The 22,317-nt window shown below is 47.3% G+C and overlaps 1 protein-coding gene across 3 annotated transcripts in view; it reads left to right on the top strand.

The window, feature by feature from the left end:
* The window catches only part of LOC135375679 (spatacsin-like), a 504,414-nt gene that overhangs the window by 437,125 nt on the left and 44,972 nt on the right, over positions 1–22,317 (top strand). For all 3 annotated transcript variants that reach the window (XM_064608337.1, XM_064608338.1, XM_064608339.1), the window contains 4 exons: positions 9,032–9,215; positions 12,925–13,065; positions 13,547–13,689; positions 14,150–14,257. In XM_064608337.1, coding sequence (XP_064464407.1) covers positions 9,032–9,215; positions 12,925–13,065; positions 13,547–13,689; positions 14,150–14,257 — 576 coding nt within the window. The remainder of the gene's footprint in view (positions 1–9,031; positions 9,216–12,924; positions 13,066–13,546; positions 13,690–14,149; positions 14,258–22,317) is intronic.

The following is a 22,317-nucleotide window of genomic DNA, read 5'->3' on the forward strand; positions in this document are numbered from 1 at the left end:
ACAGCCAAAATATTTCGCGTGTGGCTTGGAGGCATATTATACCTTCGTAATAGATGCAAACGAAATATTTGTCGAACTTCTGGTCAGAGTCCCTTTTAGAGTGGCATCAATGAGTGGTAATGTTTTGAGCTTGAGTGAAGGAAACAGTGTGCACTCTTTGGTAGGTGAGGCCACTGGTAACGTTGAGCGGTTTCCTTTTCTTTGGCTGCACGTTTCTGTTCAACTCGTGTTGTCGCTGCAGTTTTCGGTTCGGGACAGTCTCGAGCAAGATGCCCTGGGCTGTTGCAGTTGAAGCATACGTTGCCTACAGTCTTTCGAGGCGTCTTGTCCGTGTGCCCAGGTGTGTAGGCGTTGTAATCTTCTTTGGACGTTCTGTCATCTTCCTGGTTGCCACGTTGAGATTATGGCTGAGGGACGACATATCGACGAGTGTCGAGCATGGCAGCACAGTCGACAAGTTCGAGCACTGATTTGCAGCATTACGTGGTGAGAGGGTTGGCCCATCTGTCGTCCTCGATCCCGTGAAGAATCAGAGAAATGCGTTACACAGCGTCCAGTCTATGTGGGACGTTTTCCAGCATGGCGTTTTTGGCGTATATGTACTGGACTATGGTTTCGTTTCGTCGCAACTTTCGCTCCTTTTGATAATCAAGAAAAGCTTGGAGCGTCATTTTTCGGTGAAAGCGTTCTGTAATCGCGCTTTTCCACGTGTCCCAGTCGTGTATGAGACAACCGTACGATCGTTGCCAATGACGGGCTGCGCCACGAAGACGTGTCATTGCGTTGAGCATAGTCAGGTTTGGCGTCCAGTTCGCCAGTGATGCGATTCGTTCGACCTCCAAGATCCAGTCTTTGGGACTCGTCGCCAGCGAAGGTTGGGATAGCGGCGCACGTGTCACCCGTGGAGTGGACTTGGAACGGCTGCGAGGGACGTTGTAAGGTGTTCACTAAAGCTTCGATGATGCCCGTATTGTCCGTTACGTTCAGTGGACATGACGTGTGGGATGCGGAGGTTGACGTTGCTTGTGCCGATTCGTCGTTGGGTTGTTCGTTATTCGGCAGAGCTTCGTGTTGCGTTCCGCTCGTTTTTGTTGCGTTCGTCAAGGCATTCAATGCCTCCGTGATGGCACGTATTTGCTCCTTGATTTCCAGTATTTCGTTGCGGAAATCATCGTTCGAGCCGTTTTCTGCCATGTTTCTTACGTCTGTAGCCTCGTGGGTGTCGGCATTTCGATGAAACGAAATGATGAAATGAAACACGTTGAAACTTTACTCACGGCTGAGATCTGTCGTCAATCCTGTCGTGCTGCGCCATGTTAGCGGTTTCCCTGGGGTTGTTTCGTGTCCTTAGGGACGTTTATTGAACTGTATAACTGGTTGATTAGATTGCTGCGTACAGAGAGGAAGGTACACTTGCGTGCACACTATATATATATTTGTGGAGGGTACAGAGGGCGTCTGAGCAGGGGTGTTATATGATGCGCCCGTGAGGAGTGATGCCATCTGGCTTATACATCTCTAAACATCCTCCCCTTTGAAAGAAATCGCGTGTCTTCTTTAAATAAATGCAACATAACTGCAAGTTTGGTGAAACAGAAAGTCCTTGAAACGGCGGGGCGGTCTTCGATCTCTTGTAGGCCGGTGCTGTTCCTCCTTTTGTATTGTTGGAGGGGTGTTGCAAGCGCTGTCTTCTGTGTCCAGCAGGTCATTGTGGTCCAACAGAGGTTGGTTCGGTCGACTGCATCTTTGAGAGATGGATATTGGTTCATTGGGCTTCTTCTCGTGGTTAGGGACTTCACGTAGATGTACGCGATTGCGTCTGAGAAGTTGGCCCTCGCTGCGAACTTCGTATGAACGTGGTCCACATTTTCTCGTAATTGTCCCGAGCTTCCATTTGCTCGTGCTTGCCACTGGATGTACTCGTACAGTCTGTCCTGGTTGTAGCTCACTGAGCTGCTTCGCACTCTTGTTGTAGTAAGTGACACTTCGTTTTTGTTGTGCTTGCTTTGCTATTTGTGGTGTCCCATACCTCGGCTGCAAGAGGACCTCCGTTGTAGGTAGTGTGGTTCGCGTTCTGCGCCCTAGAAATGCTTGTGCGGGCGACACTTGTGTTCCTTGCTGGGGTGTGTTCCTGTAGTCAAGGAAAGCTAGCTGTGGTTCTCGCCCACTCTCGAGTGCTTTCGTTATTAGTTTCTTCGCAGTTTTCACTGCAGACTCCACCATGCCGTTTGATTGCGGGTAGTGTGGGCTGCTCGTGTGATTCCTAAAGTCCCATTCATTCGCGAGCTGGGCGAACTGCTGGCTGGCAAATTGGGGTCCATTATCCGTGAACACTGTTAGCGGAATGCCATATCTGCCGAAGTGAGCTTTCAGCTTTCTGATAACTGCGTCACTCGTTGTGGAACGGAGTTCGTCCACTTCCCAGAAGTTGCCGAGGTAGTCGACCGTGACGAGAAAATGACGTCCTGCGCATTCCATTAAGTCCATGCCTATTTTCTCCCAGGGATTTGCTGGAACAGGGTGGGACATCAGCGGTTCCTTTTGTTGTTTTGTCATGTGTGCCTGGCAAATGTCACAAGCTAGTACAAGTTCTTTCAGTTCAGCGCTGATTCCCGGCCAGTATACACATTCTCTTGCTCGCCGGAGACAACTTTCAATGCCCATGTGGGACGCGTGAAGCTTCTGTTTGATCTCCGTTCGTATTTCCTTTGGTATTACCAGCCTTTGTCCTCGGTATAGTAGTCCGTCTTCCACACTCAGCTCTTCGCGAAACGTAAAGTATGGTAACGCTTCCGGTGGGACCTTCGCTTTATCGTCTGGCCATCCCGTTGTTATCATTTCCGCAAGTACTTGGGATGGCGCGTCGCCTGCTGTGGCTTTGCGCACCTTTTCCAGCGTTGCCGGACGTACTGGTATGTGTGTGATAACATTCACAATGGGCGCTTCCTCATTTTCAGTGTCTTGCTCGAGGTATGCTCGTGAGAGGGTATCTGCAATGACGACCATCTTTCCTGGTTGGTAGACAATGTCTACGTTGTACCTTTGTACCTGACGCATCATTCCTTGTAGTCGTCGGGACATTTGTGCGAGCGACTTTTGTTTGATTGCTTGTAGAGGCTTGTGGTCAGTAATGACCGTTGTCTTTCTTCCATAAGTGTGTTGGTGAAACCTCTGCAGGGCGAATTTGATTGCGAGCATCTCCTTCTCAATCTGAGCATATCTGGTCTCTGGTTGGCTTAGAGCTCTGCTTGCAAATTCCAATGGATCTCCTTCCTGTAGCAGGACTGCGCCTGTAGTCCGTCTTTGCTGGCAACACATATGGACAACATTGTATAGTCAACTCCTTTTTGTTGTCGTAGTATGCAAGCACTGGGGTTTGCGTAACCATGCTCTTGACCTTGTTGAAGGCTGCATCTTGCTCAGCTCCCCATATCCATGGCGTATCTTTCATGGTTACTCTCCGCAACGGTTCTAGTTCGCTGGACAGACGTGGCATATACCGCGAAAGATAGTTAGCCATGCCGCAGAATCGTTGCACTCCTTGCACATCTTGAGGTGGTAGCATCCCTGTAATTGCCTTCACCTTGTCTGTGTCTACTGCAAGACCTTCCTTTGTAAGTCTGTGTCCCAAAAAGAGAGTTTCTGCCTTGTTAAGCTCACATTTCCTTTTGTTGAGTTTGATGCCCTCTTGACGGCATCGATTTAGCAGCTTCTCATCCTTATTATCGTGGTCTTCTTGCGCTTGTCCTTGAGTGGAACCTACGCCGTAGACTAGAATGTCGTCGGCCACACAGACTACACCAGGCATATCCTGTAGTGCCATTTGAAGACGCTTCTGAAATATTTCGCTGCTGACCTTCAACCCGAATGGCAGTCTGAGCCATCTCTTTCTTCCAAATGGCGTTTGAAAAGTTGTCAGCAAACTTGATTCTTCGTTGAGTTCGCAGTGCCAGTATCCGTTTCTGAGATCAAACCTGGAGAACACTTTTGCCTCTGCAAGATCTGGCAAGAGGTCATCAAGCACTGGCAGAGGATGAACCTCTCTTTGCAATGCTTTGTTTAAGGCTTGTGGATCTATGCAGATGCGCATTTCTCCCGACTTCTTTTCTGCAGTGACCATTCTGTTCACGCACGGGGTCGGCTCATCTACAGAGGTGATTACACCGTTAGCTTCGAGTTTGTCAAGTAGCTTTTTGACTCCAGCCTTAATGTTCACCGGCACTCTGCTGGTGGTGCATAGTTGTGATTGTACAGTTGGGTCCACGGTCAGATGTACCTTTCCTGACAAATGTCCAAGTTCTTCATTAAACACATCGTTGTGCTTGTCAAGGATAGCTGTCTCCTCATATACTTGTGACACGAGGTCATAGTTAAAAGTGAGAAGACCCATTTTTTCGGACACATCCTTGCCGAGTAGAGGTGTGTAATCTTCTTTTACCACAACAAATTCAACGAGAGAGCGAGTCTTTCGTTGCTTTACATTCCTTATCCAGAGTTGGCAGGTTCCGACTGGTGTAACCGTACTCCTATTCCAAGCTCTCAGAGCTGTTGTTGTTGGGCTCAGCTTCCTGCCTTCAACGAACTTCGCAGGTATCACGTTCAAGGTTGCTCCGCTGTCTACCTGGAATTTCACTGCGCTGCCATCTTCAAGTAGCATAGTTGCGAATATTCGTTTCTTGTCATTATTTGTGGATACGTGAAGCACTTCCTCTTCAGAACTAATGGGACTGTCTTCTTGCAAACCGTCAACTTTGCCCGCTTTGCATACTTTTGCAAAATGATTCTTTTTACCGCACTTTGCACAAATTTTAGTGCAAGCTGGGCATTCACTTCTCAGCCGCTTATGTCGTCCCCCACAATAGCGACAGTTCTGCACTTCCTTCTTGTTTCCGTTGCTACCTGTCTGAGTTGGCTTCGTTTTGGAACGCTGTTCTTTGCATCGTATGGCGTTAATGACACTCTCGGTTCGTTTCGCAGGTGAGTTGTCTTGGAATGCCTTCAGTTGCGTTGCCGCTGACCCATGTGCAAGACATATGTTAACTACGTTGTCAAGGGTTGGATCCACGTGCTTCAAAATGTCTGTTCGTAGAGCGTTACTTTGAACCCCGGAGACAACTTGGTCTCGTATCATTTTGTCAGTTAGTGCTTGAAAATTACATGCTTTGGCACGCAGCTTCAAGTCCGTTAAGAACGTATCAAAGGCCTCATCAATGCCCTGAACTCGGCAGCGAAAGGAGTACCGTGCTTGGATTTCGTTTTCCTTAGGCGCAAAATACTTGTCAAGCTTCTCTATAACCGTGTTCCACACTAAATCTGGCTCTGGTGTTGCCTCGGTGGCCTCTCCGAAGTCAAGCGTGTTATAGACATCAATAAGAGCTGTGCCTCCAAGCGATAAGAATAAGGCAACCTTCTCTGCATCCGATTTTTTACTGCCTCCTGTTGCTAGTAAGTATAGTTTGAAGCGTTGTTTGAAAGACTTCCATTCTGTGGCGATGTCACCTTTAAAGCACATTCCTTGCGGCGTTTCAACTTTGGCATTCGCCATTCCGAAACTATATGACAAGCCTACCTTGCTGGGCGGGCGCGCGAAATCAAAGGCGTCTTCAAAACGTCGTGCTCACGATCGGCACTCGAACTTCTGTTCCGTCGGAAAGCCGCTGTTGTTACACCTTGCTAGATGAGGTGATGCAGGTGACACCCCACTTCTGACACCATGTTTCGTGTCCTTAGGGACGTTTATTGAACTGTATAACTGGTTGATTACATTGCTGCGTACAGAGAGAGAGGTACACTTGCGTGCACACTATATATATATTTGTGGAGCGTACAGAGGGCGTCTGAGCAGGGGTGTTATATGATGCGCCCGTGAGGGGTGATGCCATCTGGCTTATACATCTCTAAACAGGGGTGACCAGCGTAACATTTTTACAGATGGTTTTATTTAACTGAGATTACAAACGATGACAAAGCAGCCGGAGCGCGTACACCCATTGTTTTGATCCGGCCGGAAGTTCTTCTTGATGTCTCTGACACTGTGGCTGGCTGTGTCGGTTTTTGATGTCTGTTGCGCTGGCGCTGACAGTCGCTACGGCGACTGTTTTGGGTACAGTAAGATGGCGGCCGGTGGCCCGACGCTCGCGCTCCCTATCCGCGATCCAGCCTTTTACAATCGGCATCAGTGGTAGGCTCACCGGGCGGGCCCTAACGCCATCGTCTGCTTTCTGAGCAGGTGTGCGGATCCTGATACCTGATGACGGTGGTCGTTGTCCAATTTTGGGATGGTAAATGACCGAATTGTTCATCGGATTGAGGTGTTCATTGTCCGGGTCACCAAATGTAGGGGAGATGGCGTTCCCCTGGATGAGTCCTGATCAGCGATGATACAATGTCTCGGGTCAGTGCCTCCTCTATTACTCAATGCCTGTCCATTTGCAGATGCGCCGAGTCGCTTCCCTTTTTCCGCGGAGGGCACGTAGAGGGCGCCACTTCCCTATACCCCTTGTCGTCTGCTCTGCGCTCTTGTCTGATTTCGATAAGTGCGGTTTCGAACGTTTCGAAAAATGCGGTACTGCGTACTGCCTTCTGCCATTTTTTTACTTCTGAGACCAAGAAAGAGGAGCAAGGGGTATAGTTTCACGAGGTGTCTGCGGATCTCGCGTTACGAAAGAAGTGGTAGAAAGTGATATCGAGGAAAGATTGGGAGCCGAACACTACTTCGAACTGTTCCGTTGTGTGCAGCAAGCACTTCCTTGCGAGTGATTACAAGAAAACATCAAAACACGAACATGTGCGGCAGGTGACGTCAGCGCGCGTCAGACCTGGGTGTAGGGTAGTGGCGCCGTCAAACGAGAGAACGTGAACTAATACGCATGCGCAGTACGGCACCTCTGACCAAATGGAAAGGCATTGAGTAATAGAGGAGGCGCTGCTCGGGTGTGCTTCTCCATCCGTGGCTACAGTCCAGGGCTGACGAGCCAGCGCGCGGTAGCATCGTCGTCGTCCACAGTGTAGCGGACGACGACGACGACGACAACGATCGCCACGCGCGTGGAGCACCGGCTTCAGTTCCACCGGCGCGGCCATGGAGATAGGCCACCGTCATCGCCCCTCCGTGGCATACCATCATCGCCGGTCGGGGCTCATGTAGAGGAAGACCACCGTCCTCTACATTTGGTGACCCGGACAAAGAACATCACGTCCGGAGCAATTCGGCCCTTCACGATCCCAAATTTCTGACCACGCCATCGAGCAGCACTACCTCCGGCACACACGGCCCACCTTCACTCCTACCGCACTCTTCGCTCTCTCTCACGTACGCTTCTCTCTTCGCTCAAGTCTTCTCACGCTTCTCACTGCCGGCCGCGACACTCGAGCCTTGCGCTCACCTGCCGGTTGCGGCAGTCGCGGCAGCCGACGCCTCGGCACGCTTAAGCCCGTCTCGGCACCTCACTCACTCCACCTGGGACTATCGAGCTTCGGCTCCCGTGCCGGTCGCGGCACCCCAGGACCACGACACCGAGCGCCTCACTCTCTCTGCGACGGATCGCTGTTCCCGTCCACACCTACCACAAGGATGACTACCTACACACGGATGCTGTTCCCGTCCTCATCCCCTCTGAAACGCCGCCAACGTGTGCCGTGCCCCTGTTCGACCACGCGTCACCACGTCTATACGCCTACCACGGTCGCCCGTTAACTCCAGCTCTTGCGATGCGCCCGCAACGCATCTGACGGCCGGGGGACCCCTGTAGCGGGCGACGACGACGACGACAACGATGGCCACGCGCGTGGAGCACCGGCTTCAGTTCCACCGGCGCGGCCATGGAGATAGGCCACCGTCATCGCCCCTCCGTGGCATACCATCATCGCCGGTCGGGGCGCATGTAGAGGAAGACCACCGTCCTCTACACACAGGTCGCCACAGAGCAATCGATATGTATTGTGTACACTATAAGAAGTATTTCCGTAATTTTACTGCGCAAGTGACTGCTAACTCTGTTGCCGGCATATGTGCCGTAACCTATATGCAACACAAAACCAATTTGGATTGGATTCCTTTTTATTGCCATACCATTTTCGTACATGATATTGATAGGACCGCTAGGGAACCCTGTGTTGCGATCCTATTTTGCATTCAAAATATACAAAATACTGACACAAAACTTGATGAACATAGATAGCACAATACCAACATCATGATAACAAAAACATGATAAACAAAGAAAGTCACATCACACCTGAAAGCATACGTTTAAACATGTTAAAACTACCTGCCCCCTAACTTCTATTTACAGCGTGTTCCAATTCTTTGCTGCAAAATATCGAAGGGAATAAAGGCCGTAATTGGTGCGTGGGTGTGTGGTAATTTAACACGAAGGTTTTATTCTTTAAAGTGTACATTCCAGTGGAAAAATTCACAGAGTATGGACTATGGACTTGGACTATGTTATGCGAGAGTTTATGCATGAGAATAAGGCACTTGTGTTGGGCTATCGTGAAAACATGTTTCGTACCAAGAGCTGAGAAAGCAAACGTGACCGATTCAGAAGGTGAAACACCCATTATTATCCGCATTCTACTATTATCGCTATAACATCTTATGCCTGTAGCAAGGGCCGGTGCTAGGGGTGTGCGGGGTCTGAGGCAAAGGCACATCGCGGGGCCTGTTTCACACGATTAAATGCATACTTGATATGTAAAAAAATTAATCCCAGGCTGAGGACTTCGTGCGCGGGGCCTAAGGCGGTCGCCTTACTCGCCCCCCCCCCCCCCTTTCGCCGGCCCTGCCTGTAGCACATGATTAGTGGGCATCTGTGTTGAGAAGAATGACGCGGCGACGTTATCAACTTATCGTCTACGCACGTGCTCCAGTCAATGTTATTAGGAACTCATCTCTGTTTTGGCTCACCTTCCCGCAGGTAGAAGGACAAATTTAGCTGAGTTTGCGCGCTAAGACAAGAACGAAGCGGATTGAGAAACATAACTGTTGCCTTTATTTTTTCTCACATGTACCTGACTGGCCCATTTCCAGGCACTCTCGCGGCCATACCAAGAAGTGGCGGGAGAAATGCACACAATATCATTGCTGGATCGACTTCTCCAGTGTGCCGACCGTATGGCGCTTGCCAAGGATGTAATTATGGTGTACAATATCCCCGAGCGAGATGTCACCAGACTCCTCTTTGACAAGACTGTGGCTGCCATCGGTTCACGAGGTGAGGTATAGCATGCACATAGCATACATTGTGTTCCTCATGTGTACTTTTGGAGAGTTCTTATTAGCAGACTCTCTACATTGTTCAAGATCGCTTCTATTCAGATTAATTGTCCAGAAGAGTGAGCATATTTTTTAAAGACAAAGGCGTTGATGAGTTAGATTTGGACAAAGAGGACATAGTGAGATGGCGAGAGACTTAAAGGCGCCTCAAGTATTGCCTAAAAGGTCTGCGCGATGCAATTGCTCTTTGTAGTTTGATGAAAATATAATGAGCTTCAGAGTGCAAATAATTAAACAAATTGAGTTATCGGGTTACGCTAATAAGCTCCTTGGCAGACTGAATCATAAATTCATAATCCATATTTTTAGGACCCACAGCAAAAGCACACATTGCAGTGGGTAGAGACCATTTGAGATGCTGTATGTAAATGGTGCTCAACAATGAGGCTAACGTTAATAACAATAACGTTAGGAATCGCGCATTTCAGTAGAAAATTATTCGGTACGCGCACCTTCTTCAACTGCACTGGCGTGCGTCAAATAGTATTCTCTAGCAGTAACAGTGATACAGCACAGTGATACAGCCGAAGCACGTGAAGTTTTTCCAGTTCACATGAGCCATCACTAGCGAGAAAAGCGCGGCAGCCCGCCATGTCTACGACGACACCCCAGCAAAAGGACGGCAAATTTATCGCCACCGAGACTTGGCCGTTCCCGACACCTCGCGTTTGCATCGTGGTGAAAGCGACGTGGCCAGCAACGAAGTCTGCAGAAGTTACCTCGTTGCAACGACGTCGCTCTTTACCTTTTGGTGACAACCTCCTGTGAGTACTGGTGCGAAAGGGACCTGACCACCAACGACATCCCAAGGAGCGCAGAAAAAATGTCATGTGGCAGCCCCATTGCTATAGGAACAAGTGCGAATGACGAGACAACGTGCCCCTGATCGGCGCATCAATCTTACTCATTCGGATGGGGTTGTTGAAAGGGGTTTTCAGAACGGTCGTGGTCTGCGGTGCTCACGAAAAACACGAGCAGCTGTGCAACCTTTCGTGCTCGCAGGTGAAATACAGCGACAGCTGTGTCGCTACGCATTTTGGGCAGATTTTAGCAGGATTCTTTCTCTGTGTTTTTAAAGTGCCACTCCGAACTTGGAAAACGGCCTTTATTTTATTTAGTCCATGAAAAGAAGGTACCTCCAGGATTCTTTACGCGAAATTTCAATCCTGTTTTCAACGTTGTGAATTTCTCTCAATTTTTGAAGATCTACTGACCTCCACGAGTTTCGATGATGCGAGGAGCAGGTGACGTTATTTGTAGCCCACAAATTGCAGGGATGTCATGTTCTGGAGAGAGCGCTCGTCTCCTTGCAACGATACCGGAGTCCGGGGAGGGTCACGTGGCAAACTCACGTGACGCTGATCGAAAGAGGGGGAAAATGCAAAGAAAAATTGGAGAGATGCCCTCACCCTCCTTGTGTTTTCTCCAAGGTCGCAGGATATGGCACGTGATCGAGACGAGTCGCGTGGGGTCAAAGTGAGCCCCGTCGGAAGACGCGAAGGGCAACAACGTTGCCAGGTGAGAGCCGGGTGTTCCGTCGGGGCATAACATGATTTCACAGTTCTCAAAAATCAAAATTAATTTTCTCTAACTTTCGCGTCACGTATAGAGTCAAATCTTGCAGGAATGTAAAGTGAGACAAGAAGATTTCAGTAACATAACTTTGGTAGAATTCTGAAGACACGAAATTTAGTCCGTAGTGGCACTTTAAAATATAGTATGTTAATATTTTGGAATCATCTGTTACATAAAAGCATTGCAACTCGAACCCTGTTCAGATGTTTAAGAATGTTTTCTCAACAGTTTCGTATTGCAAATACGCAAGACAAGGGAGACGGGGTACAACCGTTGACCAGAACCGTTGACTGTACTATGTAGCCGCGAGTATAGTGGTGTCCACGTTTCGGGCCAGAACGTCACCGATAGAAGAGCCCGTCCTGCATGTTGGTTGTGTGATTGAAGAGACAACACTAAAGTCCATTTTTCCCAACCCATTGCGTCCACACTATCCACCCGATGCCGCCGGCTAAAGGCCTGACTGCTTGTGCTTTCCACTCCCAAATTCATAACAATGGTGCCATGATGTTACACGTATGGTTTGTCTGCCTATAGTATGGCGACAAGTTGCATGTGCCGCACGGTCGGCTGCGGATAATTTAGACCACCTGGGGTTCTTTTGACGTGCGCCGGAAATCTCCGACACACGGAGCTGGAAGCAATGTTTGCCTCCTCCACGTTGCTACCGTTCTCGGCCGGGCTTGAACCCTGCGATCTTGAGCTCATCAAGCCAACACGTTACCCACTGAGCTACCGAGGGGGGGGGGGGCGCTTTCCACTCCCGCAACCTCCATCACCACACTTTACATGATACCCAAGTCACATGTCGCATCACACCACCTTTGCAGGGAGCTGCTTGCGTGACTCACCGCGCGGCGACATCTGCGACGGACAGCGCACGCACGCTATCAGATGCTCAACTCCGCATATACAGCTGCCACCGTAAAAAAGAAGAGAGAGAAAAAGAGTATCGCTCACTGTAAGCCTCACAGTACACCCTCTCGTGTGCAGGACCCATTGGGCTCGAAGGGACACGCATAGACTAAGTCAAGCTTGCAGGTCGCTATACAGGCATCCACGACCAGGGAAGGATAACGGACGTATTTTGGTTACCGTTTCCATTTTCGTTACTGCTATATTTTCGTTTCTGTTGTCCGTTTCTGATACCGGCCTTTCAATTTCGTTTCCATTACTGTTTCCGGTAATGGAATCGTTGTTACAGAGATGCGGGAGGACAGCCTGTCCGGCTCTATCAGCGCCCTGCTTTCCCCAAGTGTAGCTTAGGTGTCACGCGTACACACTACACAAGTAATTTTACGTCGTTGGGATGCGCACATGTTGCAAGATAAAAAAAATATATATGCAGGAACATGTTTTCAGTCTTCAATCACTCGGAGTCCAGCAGCTCAAGACGGGCTTAACTTTCATTCAATGTCGCGTTCATAAGCGGACGCTCTCAATAGTAACTAATACTGCCATGGCCACAGTGAAAAGAAAAAAAAGTACAAGATAAGTAACTAAAAATCATAGGCTGGCATCCTCACGCTATGAAGGAGTATAGTCATGTGTTGATGTCATGGAGGCATGAGGACTGGGGCGTGGTAAGTGAGGGATGCACCCACGAGATCCAATTTGCGCTTTCTTCCCATGCTCTCGAGTAGTACTTAGAGCATTACAGGGAATGGAGTCATCAAAATACAAAAGCAAAAAAAATGAAAAGTCACTCAAGTGTCATCGCATAACAGGAATAGCCATTATCCGAATTCAATACCGGACGATAAATTCGTTTCCGTTTCTGTTTCCGGTAATGGAGGACCGTGGTATGCGTTTCCGTTTCCGTTATCGTTACCATCTCCAATTTCGGTAATATACCGTTTCTGTTTCCGTTATCGTTACCGTTACCCTTCCCTGTCCACGACGCATCGGAATGATTGGGATTTGTCGAGCGGAAATCTTTGTGAGTGTGAAATCGAGTGGAATTTTTATGCGGTGCTCTTTGGTGGCGTTGTGAGAAAACTAAAGTTTCGCAATAACCTCTCACGACAGGACAAATTGTAAACCAGTTGTAATTTTAAGCGACTTTTTTGCAGGAAACCCCGGTTGTGGTCAGAAGGATATACTAGAAGATTTTGAAAACGTACTTCAACTGTGTCAAGATCCGGCCGAGCTCGGTAACCTACTTCTGAGGGCACGCAAGGCTGATCTTCGAGCTCTTGACGGCGACTCAAAAGGTGTGCATTCAATACGCTGTACCTGCAAGATGGCACGCGAAGTGATAACAACATAAAAATCATTTAAGCTGATGTACAAACTAACGTGATGCTAACAGGGACGCTTTGCAGACGACGCATTTTTCGGGAGATACAAATTAAATTGAGAAACGAAATGAATTATTTCGTCGATTACGAAGTTGCGAAAAAGTCTAGATTCTGTTGGTTGGAGTTTCATTGAGCATAAATACTATTCGTGAGCGAAATGAAACATTCACAAGACCATCCTGGAGGTGTTTCTATGGTGTTTGGCAACTTCATGTTGAACTTCATGTTGCCTAATATTCGTTGAACCACTGTCTGTAATGAAAATTTCACTGAGCGATTGAAATATGCATTATAGCAAATGAAATGGGTTTGTAATACAGCTTGTCCACCAACGCACAGATAACTAAACACAGAAATAAGCTTTTTAGTGAGAGAATCATACTTTTTAATGCAGGTCTTTCGATTGAAGTGGAGCTGTGCATCAGGGCGCACGACTGCTTCTCCGTATCGTGTTTCATGGAAGGCATTTCACGGACCCTTCACCGGTGTCGCAAGCTCGCAATGTGTCTAGTCGCCAATCATGAGTTCCCCCTCTTGGTACGTCTTACTTCTTTATGTTCAATAGCTGAAAATAATGACATTATCATTCTAATATCTCATCTATGAGATATCGCACCATGTGATATCTCATCACAGGTCCTTGTGCACGTAATGTGCACGAGGACCTGTTATTCTCTGAGAGATCAGGATGATTTCGGCTCTTGATTCGTGGATACGAATTTCACACAAGGGTTTCAAGAGTCTGCCATGGCAATCATTATTTTGCAGCGGGAAGGGGCCTCGGTATATTAGTTCCCTGTATGAAACTTGTCAATTTATCGTTCCTCATATGATATTTCTATTATTCCACTGCACTCAGTCGCGTTATTTGGATTGGGTCTTTGGGCATGAAGGAGGAATGTGCCCTAACATCCTCCATGGGAGAACTGGATGCGATGCGTGACACGTTTTGTAGTCCTGCGATTACGCAGTGTAATGACGTATCATTGTCCCGAAGGTCCGGCTCCTCACTGGTATTCGGAGGTACAGTGAGATGTCATATGTCTTCGACATCCTGCACGACCACGATCACTTCGAGTTACTTTTCCAGAGAGGAATGGAGAAGGTAAGCAACTTTCACACTACAGAATGTACTTTTCGAAAAGAGTAAGTAACATATAATAGTCCACACCTCCAGTGTTACTGTTTCGTCGAATTACACGGAACACTGGCACGCAGAGCAAATGGCTGTTCCTGAGGTCCTGAAGAAGCGTCTTCAGACAAGACAGAGCACAAGGATACAAAAATGTCTTTCCCATCGCAATATCCAGGAAAACCCACAAAGCTGCTGCACTAGAAACACATAGAAACAGATGTGTTACCTGTGAGATATTACACGCTTTTAATTAATGATTTCATTATTCTGTGTCGAGAACCGTAAATGCGGTTTAATGACCCACTGTCCTTGTGAACGTTAGTTTCCCGAGCTCTCGCTTTGCTACCCGTTCAAAAGCGCGCACGCCAAAGCAAAACTCATATTGGTTTCTAAAATGCTTGATCAGTTTTTAGCGGTAACACGCGTGCGGCATACTTCGGTTGGCAGTTACGTAAACGACGAAAATTAACCGAGTCCTGCACATTATGCTTAACTGAACAACAAGCGCCTATGAGACAAGCTTGGACAGATACAAACATAAACTAGGAAGTTACTGAGTAACAGACAAAAAACTAAATGAGTAGAGTTATAGGTATCGAGCCTTGAAACGTGCTTGAGTAGATTGCTAAATACTGGTCAAAACTCGTTTTGCTTTCAAGATACTATTGTTACAAATTGTGAAATTAAAGGAGCACTAAAATTCAAAAACAACTGGTTCCCAAATAAAAGTCCGTGTTTCAATTAGTGTAGTGCAAGCAAAATTAGTTGACACAGCGCTACCGTTTAGAAGAAAAACGCAATGAAAACAGCCGTGTGTCGCGGCAACTAGTGGGATCTCCAGGAAGCAAAGGTTGGCGGCATCCAATCAGACAGCAGGAGAAGCGGGCGCATGCCTATCGTGTGCGTGTGGATTTGGAACGGAGCCGGCCGTAGTGTTCCGTACAAGCGCGGCATGATGCGCATTGCTGCATTTTTCAATACCGACTTACTGAATTGTAGCCACCAGCTCCCGTGGCATAGTGGTTAGGATGATCGCTTTCCACGCCGAGACTGGGAGGTGACACGGGTTCGAACCCTGTCACCGGCTGTGCTGTCTGAGGTCTTCCCTGCGTTTTCTGAAGACTCTCCAAACGAATGTCGGCACAGTTCCCCCTGAAGTCGGCCCAGGACGCATACTAACCCCCCTGTCCACCACTCCTTCTTGCTGTCCTCTCTCAATCTGTTCACGTCTGTACGCCGCTCATAGCCATAGTTGCTTCGCGGCGCTAACACGGAATTTAAAAAACTGAATTGTAGCCCACAACAGTTATCACAAATGTTACACTAACAACAATAATTAATTTCACGTCCAGCGGACAACGACACCATTCCTCTATTCCTCGCACAACGTTACTCGCCGGAACTGCTTCATGGCGTGGAAGGCACGCGCACGCGCAGCATGCACTAAAAACACCCGATGCACGAGCTAAAGTGACGTTCACTGCTTAGAGCCGAAGCAAGAAAGAGTCCGGTATAATTCTTAGCTTCGTAACGGAATAAGAAGTTTCGAATAATGACAACAAGTGTGCAATTAACATAGCGTGTAACGTAATTTGAAGTGAACTTGTTTTTCCATTTTAGTGCCCCTTTAACTGTGAAACAAATACTAAGAAGGTGAAGATTTAAAAAAAATGACTGTACTATTCGGCGCACTGCCAAACGCGCACGAAATTCGATACCATTGCAGCAGACGAAGGGAGCTCCCTACACTGTGACCATACATGATTTGCAATCAGCGCTACGGCAAACCCGACCATGGTCCCCCATGGGCCTCGTCCAGAAACACGGCTTTCGCATGCAAACGCGTTCACTACTTCTTACACCCCTGTCAGACAGCCACGTTTACGGCCGTAAAAGTTACGGCCGTAGATACTTACGGCAATTAGCTTCGTAACAGACAGCAAAGACGACGGCCATAACCAAAAACCGAGTTTTAACTGTGACGGCGTTCGCGGAACTTGGTTGACGGTGTGCCGTGAAGACGGTCAAAGCCTCGTCATCAGACGCTACTAAACAAATTCCGTCAACTTATCTGAGAAACTGCGTAGTTTTACATACAACCGCGGACTATAGGGCTCAGCAGACCCACATTTGTCGTTCAGATGTTCATATTGTGTGTAAGCTCGTGTCGACACTTACCTGCAAGTTTCGTCCTTTCGTGCTATCCTGTTTTTCGTCGTCGAACAAGGCAGGTGACGCGTCCCTTTTCAGCGACTTTTCGTGTCCGAATCAGCAGTTAGGTGAACGACCCCGTAACATTCTGACCCAAAATGCTTCAAGCACACACGACTGTTGCTTTAATAAGTTCAGAGCACTCAACCACTGGTTTCGTACTGCCCAATCACGCAGGAAATCAACTGGGAACTTGATACGAAACATCTTTGTTGTTAGCGTGCCTGCTGCTACGGCGAGGAGCACGGCATTCTCACACACCGCATCTCTGACAAAGTGACGCTTTAGAGGAAGTTGTGTGTACTGACCAGCTGAAGGAAAACATGATGATCAAATTTAGACGAAGAGAACGGTACTCGTACGAGCGACTCTCGATTTCGCTTTCAGCCTGACGATTGCAGGTGATTGCGAAACTGCGAGCAAGTAAACAGGCCAAGTAGAGCCAAAGCGACAGTTGACCGTGACGTCACTGGTTCAAGCGGACGATCGGACAGCAAACCAAAAAATCGATTTCGCCGTAAATACAGGGTATTCGACCAAATTGTTTTGGATGTACATTCAACAGGCACCGACCTTTGTGCCTGCTCGATTTTGTTGTGGTCTGTGTGTCACGGGCTCGGGTCGGTATGAGACGATACTGAGTAAAGTCTGGAGCTCCGTGGCTAATTGAGATTCGCAATCTGCGCGTGAAACGGATTACGGTCAGTGGCCGAACGATTGGACACACACACAGAGCTAACATGAACAACACATTTACTTCCACTCAAAACATAATTAAAATCGCCACCCAGGCTACCCAACAAGTTGCACAGATCCTTGAACTCAAAATTGCCACACAAGCTACCCGACAAATTGCGCCTAAGTGATATCCGCTTGTTACAGTAAAATTTGCCACACATGCTGCCTAGCTAAACAGTTGGTTTCGTCGGTCTCGTCAAATTCACTTAGCTCTAGGTGTGGGGAAGTCCGAAGATTCTTCGAAGAGGCCTGAGACGTCTTTTTGTCGGCGGGTTGTCTTCTGGCGTTTTCCTCGCCGTCACACCGTGGCACACAACACTTGCAACATCACACAAATAAACTAACTGGCTGTGCTGTAACCTGCACGTGACACTGCCTGTGCAGCAACCTGCACTAGACAATTCAGACCGATCGTCGAGCCATACCGCTACTTAAAACAAACTATTGCCGACGCAACTCTTCTCAAACTTCCCCGGCGGGATAACCGCGGCTACCCCTTTCGCGTTCACATTCTTCCGTCTTCTCGATCAACCGTGGGACGAGCTCCATCAGTCCCATCCAACCATCCCTTATAAAACCTCGTTCAAAGGGGCTCCCACAAGTTAGTCCACGGAGCATCCAAATTTTCTTGGGCCGGAAAAGGGGTACCCACGCCCCTGTCACAAAGCACGGCTACCCGCTTTACGTAAAAAAACAATAATTTACTTTTTCTCTAGTTTTTTTTTTTTTTCAAATGTTAGAGTGCAAAGACAATTCCCCGGTCTCGGGGCCGAAAGATTCTGGGCGAAAACAGGTAGCATCGGGTTACCGTAAACGGTCCGACCGACCCAAAAATGCCATGCCTTGGGCGGGAAAAAGGTTCACCACGCCCATGTCACAAAACACCAGTGATGGCCACTAACTACTTCTACAGTAGTTTAACTATAACTATACTAACTACTTTGCGATTGAGTAGTTTAACTAGTAGTTCAACTACTTTTCAGGGGAGTAGTTAAAACTACTTGTTTAACTACTGCAATGTAGTTTAACTACATCTATAACTACTTAACGTTGTCCATCAACACCAATCCCTTGTAGTGTTCTTGGACACCTAAATATGAATCACAAGCACTGATAAACTTTGGCTCAAGCCATTGCTACGATCGTCAAACACAAAGCTTGCGGCGAAATTCTTTTTGTGCCTACGCGACAAACTAAATTGCAGAATTATTTCACAGCAAATGAGGCTTCACTAGACAAGCATTATTTATTTATTTATTCACATACCCCAAAGGCCATACCCTGGGGGACACCAGTTGATACGTGACAAAAGGACGAGGAATGGTTGTTCACGAAAGTGGACTGGAGGCGGTCAGTTAAGAACATATTAATCCAGGAGAGAACATGTGCATCAAGGCATAGTTGTGAGAGTTTAACCATTAATCTAGCGTGCGGTACAGAATCAAAGGTTTTAGCAAAGTCCAGGAACACGGCATCTGTTTGAGTAGAACTGTCCATATTTGAGTGGAGGTCGTGGATAAAACCAGCTATATAGTTGTGAGAAATTTTTACGGAAGCCATGCTGGCAGGGGGAAAAGTAAACATTTGACTCTAGGAAGTTGATTACCTGCGAATATATAATGTGTTCCATGATTTTGCAGGGGACGCGGGTAATGGAGATTGGTCTATAGTTCAACGGTGAATGAGTGACACCACTTTTATGCACTGCTATTATCATTCCCCGACGCCAGTCTTCTGGCAGAACTCAACTAGGAAGGGAGTTGCCTCAGGAGAGAAGCCGCCAATATTTCGAACAGAGACTGTTCTTTTTCTGGGCACAGTCCTCATCATTGGCATGGTATATAAAGGGTTAGGTGTGACGTGTTCAAAGGTTCATGCGAATTGTCCCTTTAAATCATGCCAATGATGAGGACGGTGCCCAGAAGAAGAACAGTCTCTGTTCGAAATATCGGCGGCTTCTGTCCTGAGGCAACTCCCTTCCTACATCTCTACCGGTTCGCTGGATTTCTACCCATCTATGAACTATTAAGTGATTGTTGGAATATTGCAGCAAGAAATCTGCTCGAGTGAGCCTTTGTGTTTTTAAGAATTTTGCTGTTTATTCCATCGAAACGAGCAGAGGAGGAAACCTTGATGGAAGAGATAATCTTTTCAATGCCAGCAGGAGATATCGCTATCGGTGACATGCTATTGAAGATGGATGTGGGAGGCGCGGCAGGGGGAGTTGTGTCGTCGTTGGTGAACACGCTTGCAAATGCGTTATTGAAGATAAGAGAACATTGGTTATCTCTAACAAAATTACCATCACGATCTTTCAGTTGGATGTTTACCGATGGAGATTTTGGGTTTATAACTTTGTAGAATGCTTTGGGGTTGTGCTTCAAGAGGTTAACGAGGCCCTCGCTATAGAACCTGCGTTTTGAAGAAGTCACCAATGAGATGTATTTCCGGGCGCACTCTTGATATTAGCAGTGATGATGCAGACTTACAGCGCTTAGCAAGCCTGTACAGACGTTTCTTTTTACGGGCGAGCAGTTTGATTTCATGATTGTACCATGGGGCATGACAATGTGTCTTGATGATAATGGAGGGTATATAGGCTTCAATAAGTGCATTAATCTTGGATTTGTATAAATACCAGTTTTCCTCAACTGTCCGTACTTCAAAATTAGCGAGAAAGTTAGCCAAGTAATTCGATAATTCAGAATTTATTTGGTCGTAGTTACCCTTATCGATCTTATGCGTTTGCACGAGGAACGACGGGGCACGCTGGGGACAGGTATTGTAAAGTGTAGTACTTTGTGATCACTCAAGGCGCATGGAGAAAATACAGAACCTACTATATCTGGGTCGTTAGTGAGGATTAGGTCTAGGATGTTTGATGAGGTGGGAGTTACACGGGTGGGTTCATGAACCACCCGATGAAGGTCAAACACATGACACAAATCAATGAAAGAACGTTCTTCACTGCCAGAGGCTGAGGTGGATCTCCAATTAATTGAGGGGTAGTTGAAATCACCAAGAAGAATAACCTTTGAATTTGGGAATTTGTGAAATATATGATGTAGTGATTTGTGTAATTCTGGGATGAATGCATTGCTTGAGGGAGGTCGATAGCATGCACCAACTACTAATCTACACGTGACGCAGTCAATCAATACCCACGTTACTTCGATAGGAAGTGTACAATGAACAGCATAAGATTTAAAACAGTTTTTAACGGCGAGTCAAACACCACCTTCTCGTCTATTTACGCGATCACAGCGATAGAAGGTAAAGCCAGGACACTCTGGTAACAGCTCACTGTCACTTATATCTGGCGATAACCAAGTTTCAGTAAGTGCGACAGGGTCACATTCAGAAGGATTGCAACAAACCACACAAATCCTTACGCTTTGGAATCAAACTGCGGACGTTACAAAAAAACGACAGATAAAGCATGTGCGGTAGTACAGTGGTGGGAAACAGAACAGATCAGCTATGGTGTACGTTCAACAACCTGTTTTAAACATTGTTTTAAAGCAACCTGTTTCAAAGCATTAAAAGTGAAGATTTAGTACACATGCACGACACAATTGCTCTGCACCTCCGTTCTCATCAAACAAGTAGCTCAAGGTAAAAGTCGGAAGCACAATCGTGCCCTAAAGGTTACGGCAAAATCGGAAGTAGTTGGCGCCTTCAGTAACCTAACTACTGTAGTTAACTACTTAAAATAGTAGTTTAACTAGTAGTTGCCACTACATTTCTGCAAGTAGTTGATAACTACTTTTTAACTACAATCAGGTAGTTTAACTAGTAGTTTAACTACATGTAGGTAACTACTGGCCATCACTGCAAAACACTGCTGGCCGCTTTACGTAAAAAACAATAAGTTACTTTTTTTTCTTTCTTTTTCAAATGTCATGGTGCAAAGACAATTCCCAGGTCTCGGGGGCAAAAGATTCTGGACGAAAAACGTGGCATCGGGTTACCGTAAACTGTCCGACCGACCCAAAAATGCCATGCCTGGTCTCGCCGCTGGGGTTGACAACTACCCTGAGGACGCCCAGTCGGACTGTCCCTTCAACGCGTCTGACAAAACATCTGGAAGCAATAAATTTGGAGACCCCGAAGCTGTCATGCCCAACCCAATCAATGCCTGTTGCAGCAACTCTTCTCTAAGTTAACTGGCAAAATTTCTTTTAAACACAAATTCGCAAAACAAGCTTTTTGCCCTGTGACACTGTGCCCATAGGCGCCGACTGCGGGGGGCCCTTGCCCCCCCCCCCCCGGAACATGAACTAGGGGGGGCGCCGCCTCCCCCGGGAAGTCCCGCTAAGAGACTGACACCAAACTTTGGGGCTCGGCGAGCCCTGGTCAAAAGAGCGATGAGGCACCAACCCCAAAAGTGCATCTTGCAATTTGTAAAATATGTATCCGCCCACCATACTCATGATTAGAGTAGAAGGTGAGGCGAAGAAACACAGAGGATGACACAACACATAGCCTGAATTTCGCCCAAAGCAATCAGATCAATGAAACGAAGCAGTCGAAAAGGTACCAGCAGCTGCCAGTGAGGTGTAACGGTAGGACCTTCGGAACGCATATCCGTTGGGAGCGGGTTCAATTCCCGCTGCTCCATTTCATTGACCATATTCATTATACTGCGTGCATTTCGTGTCAAACACCGAGTATTCAATGCATTTTGTTCCTTTTGCACTCAGTTTTCAAAGGCGTAATGCCTTCAGTTGTGCACAAGCTCACTGTTTACGTTCTCTCTGTTTTCTCTTCTTTTTTTTCGTCTGTTCTTCCTTCCTCTTATTTCTATACCAGTTCTGCATACATCATAGGATCCCGCCAGCGTGTGTGATTCTTCAGCTTTAGTTTTGTGTTTTTCATTTCTCTTTTCCTTTTTTTCCTTCTTTTTGTTTTCTTTTGCGTTCTTCTTTCCTTTGCCTTTTTTGTCTTCCCCCTTTCACTTTTTTTTTGAATAAAAGCCGACATCCATCTTGCTTACCATTCCTTTCTTTTTTCTTTTCTTAATAAACATACCCCCCCCCCCCGCCAGAGTACGGTACTTACTTCGCGGTGCGCCCTTGCCC

This window comes from Ornithodoros turicata, unplaced genomic scaffold, assembly GCF_037126465.1.
Source record: "Ornithodoros turicata isolate Travis unplaced genomic scaffold, ASM3712646v1 ctg00000915.1, whole genome shotgun sequence".
Taxonomy (NCBI): domain Eukaryota; kingdom Metazoa; phylum Arthropoda; class Arachnida; order Ixodida; family Argasidae; genus Ornithodoros; species Ornithodoros turicata.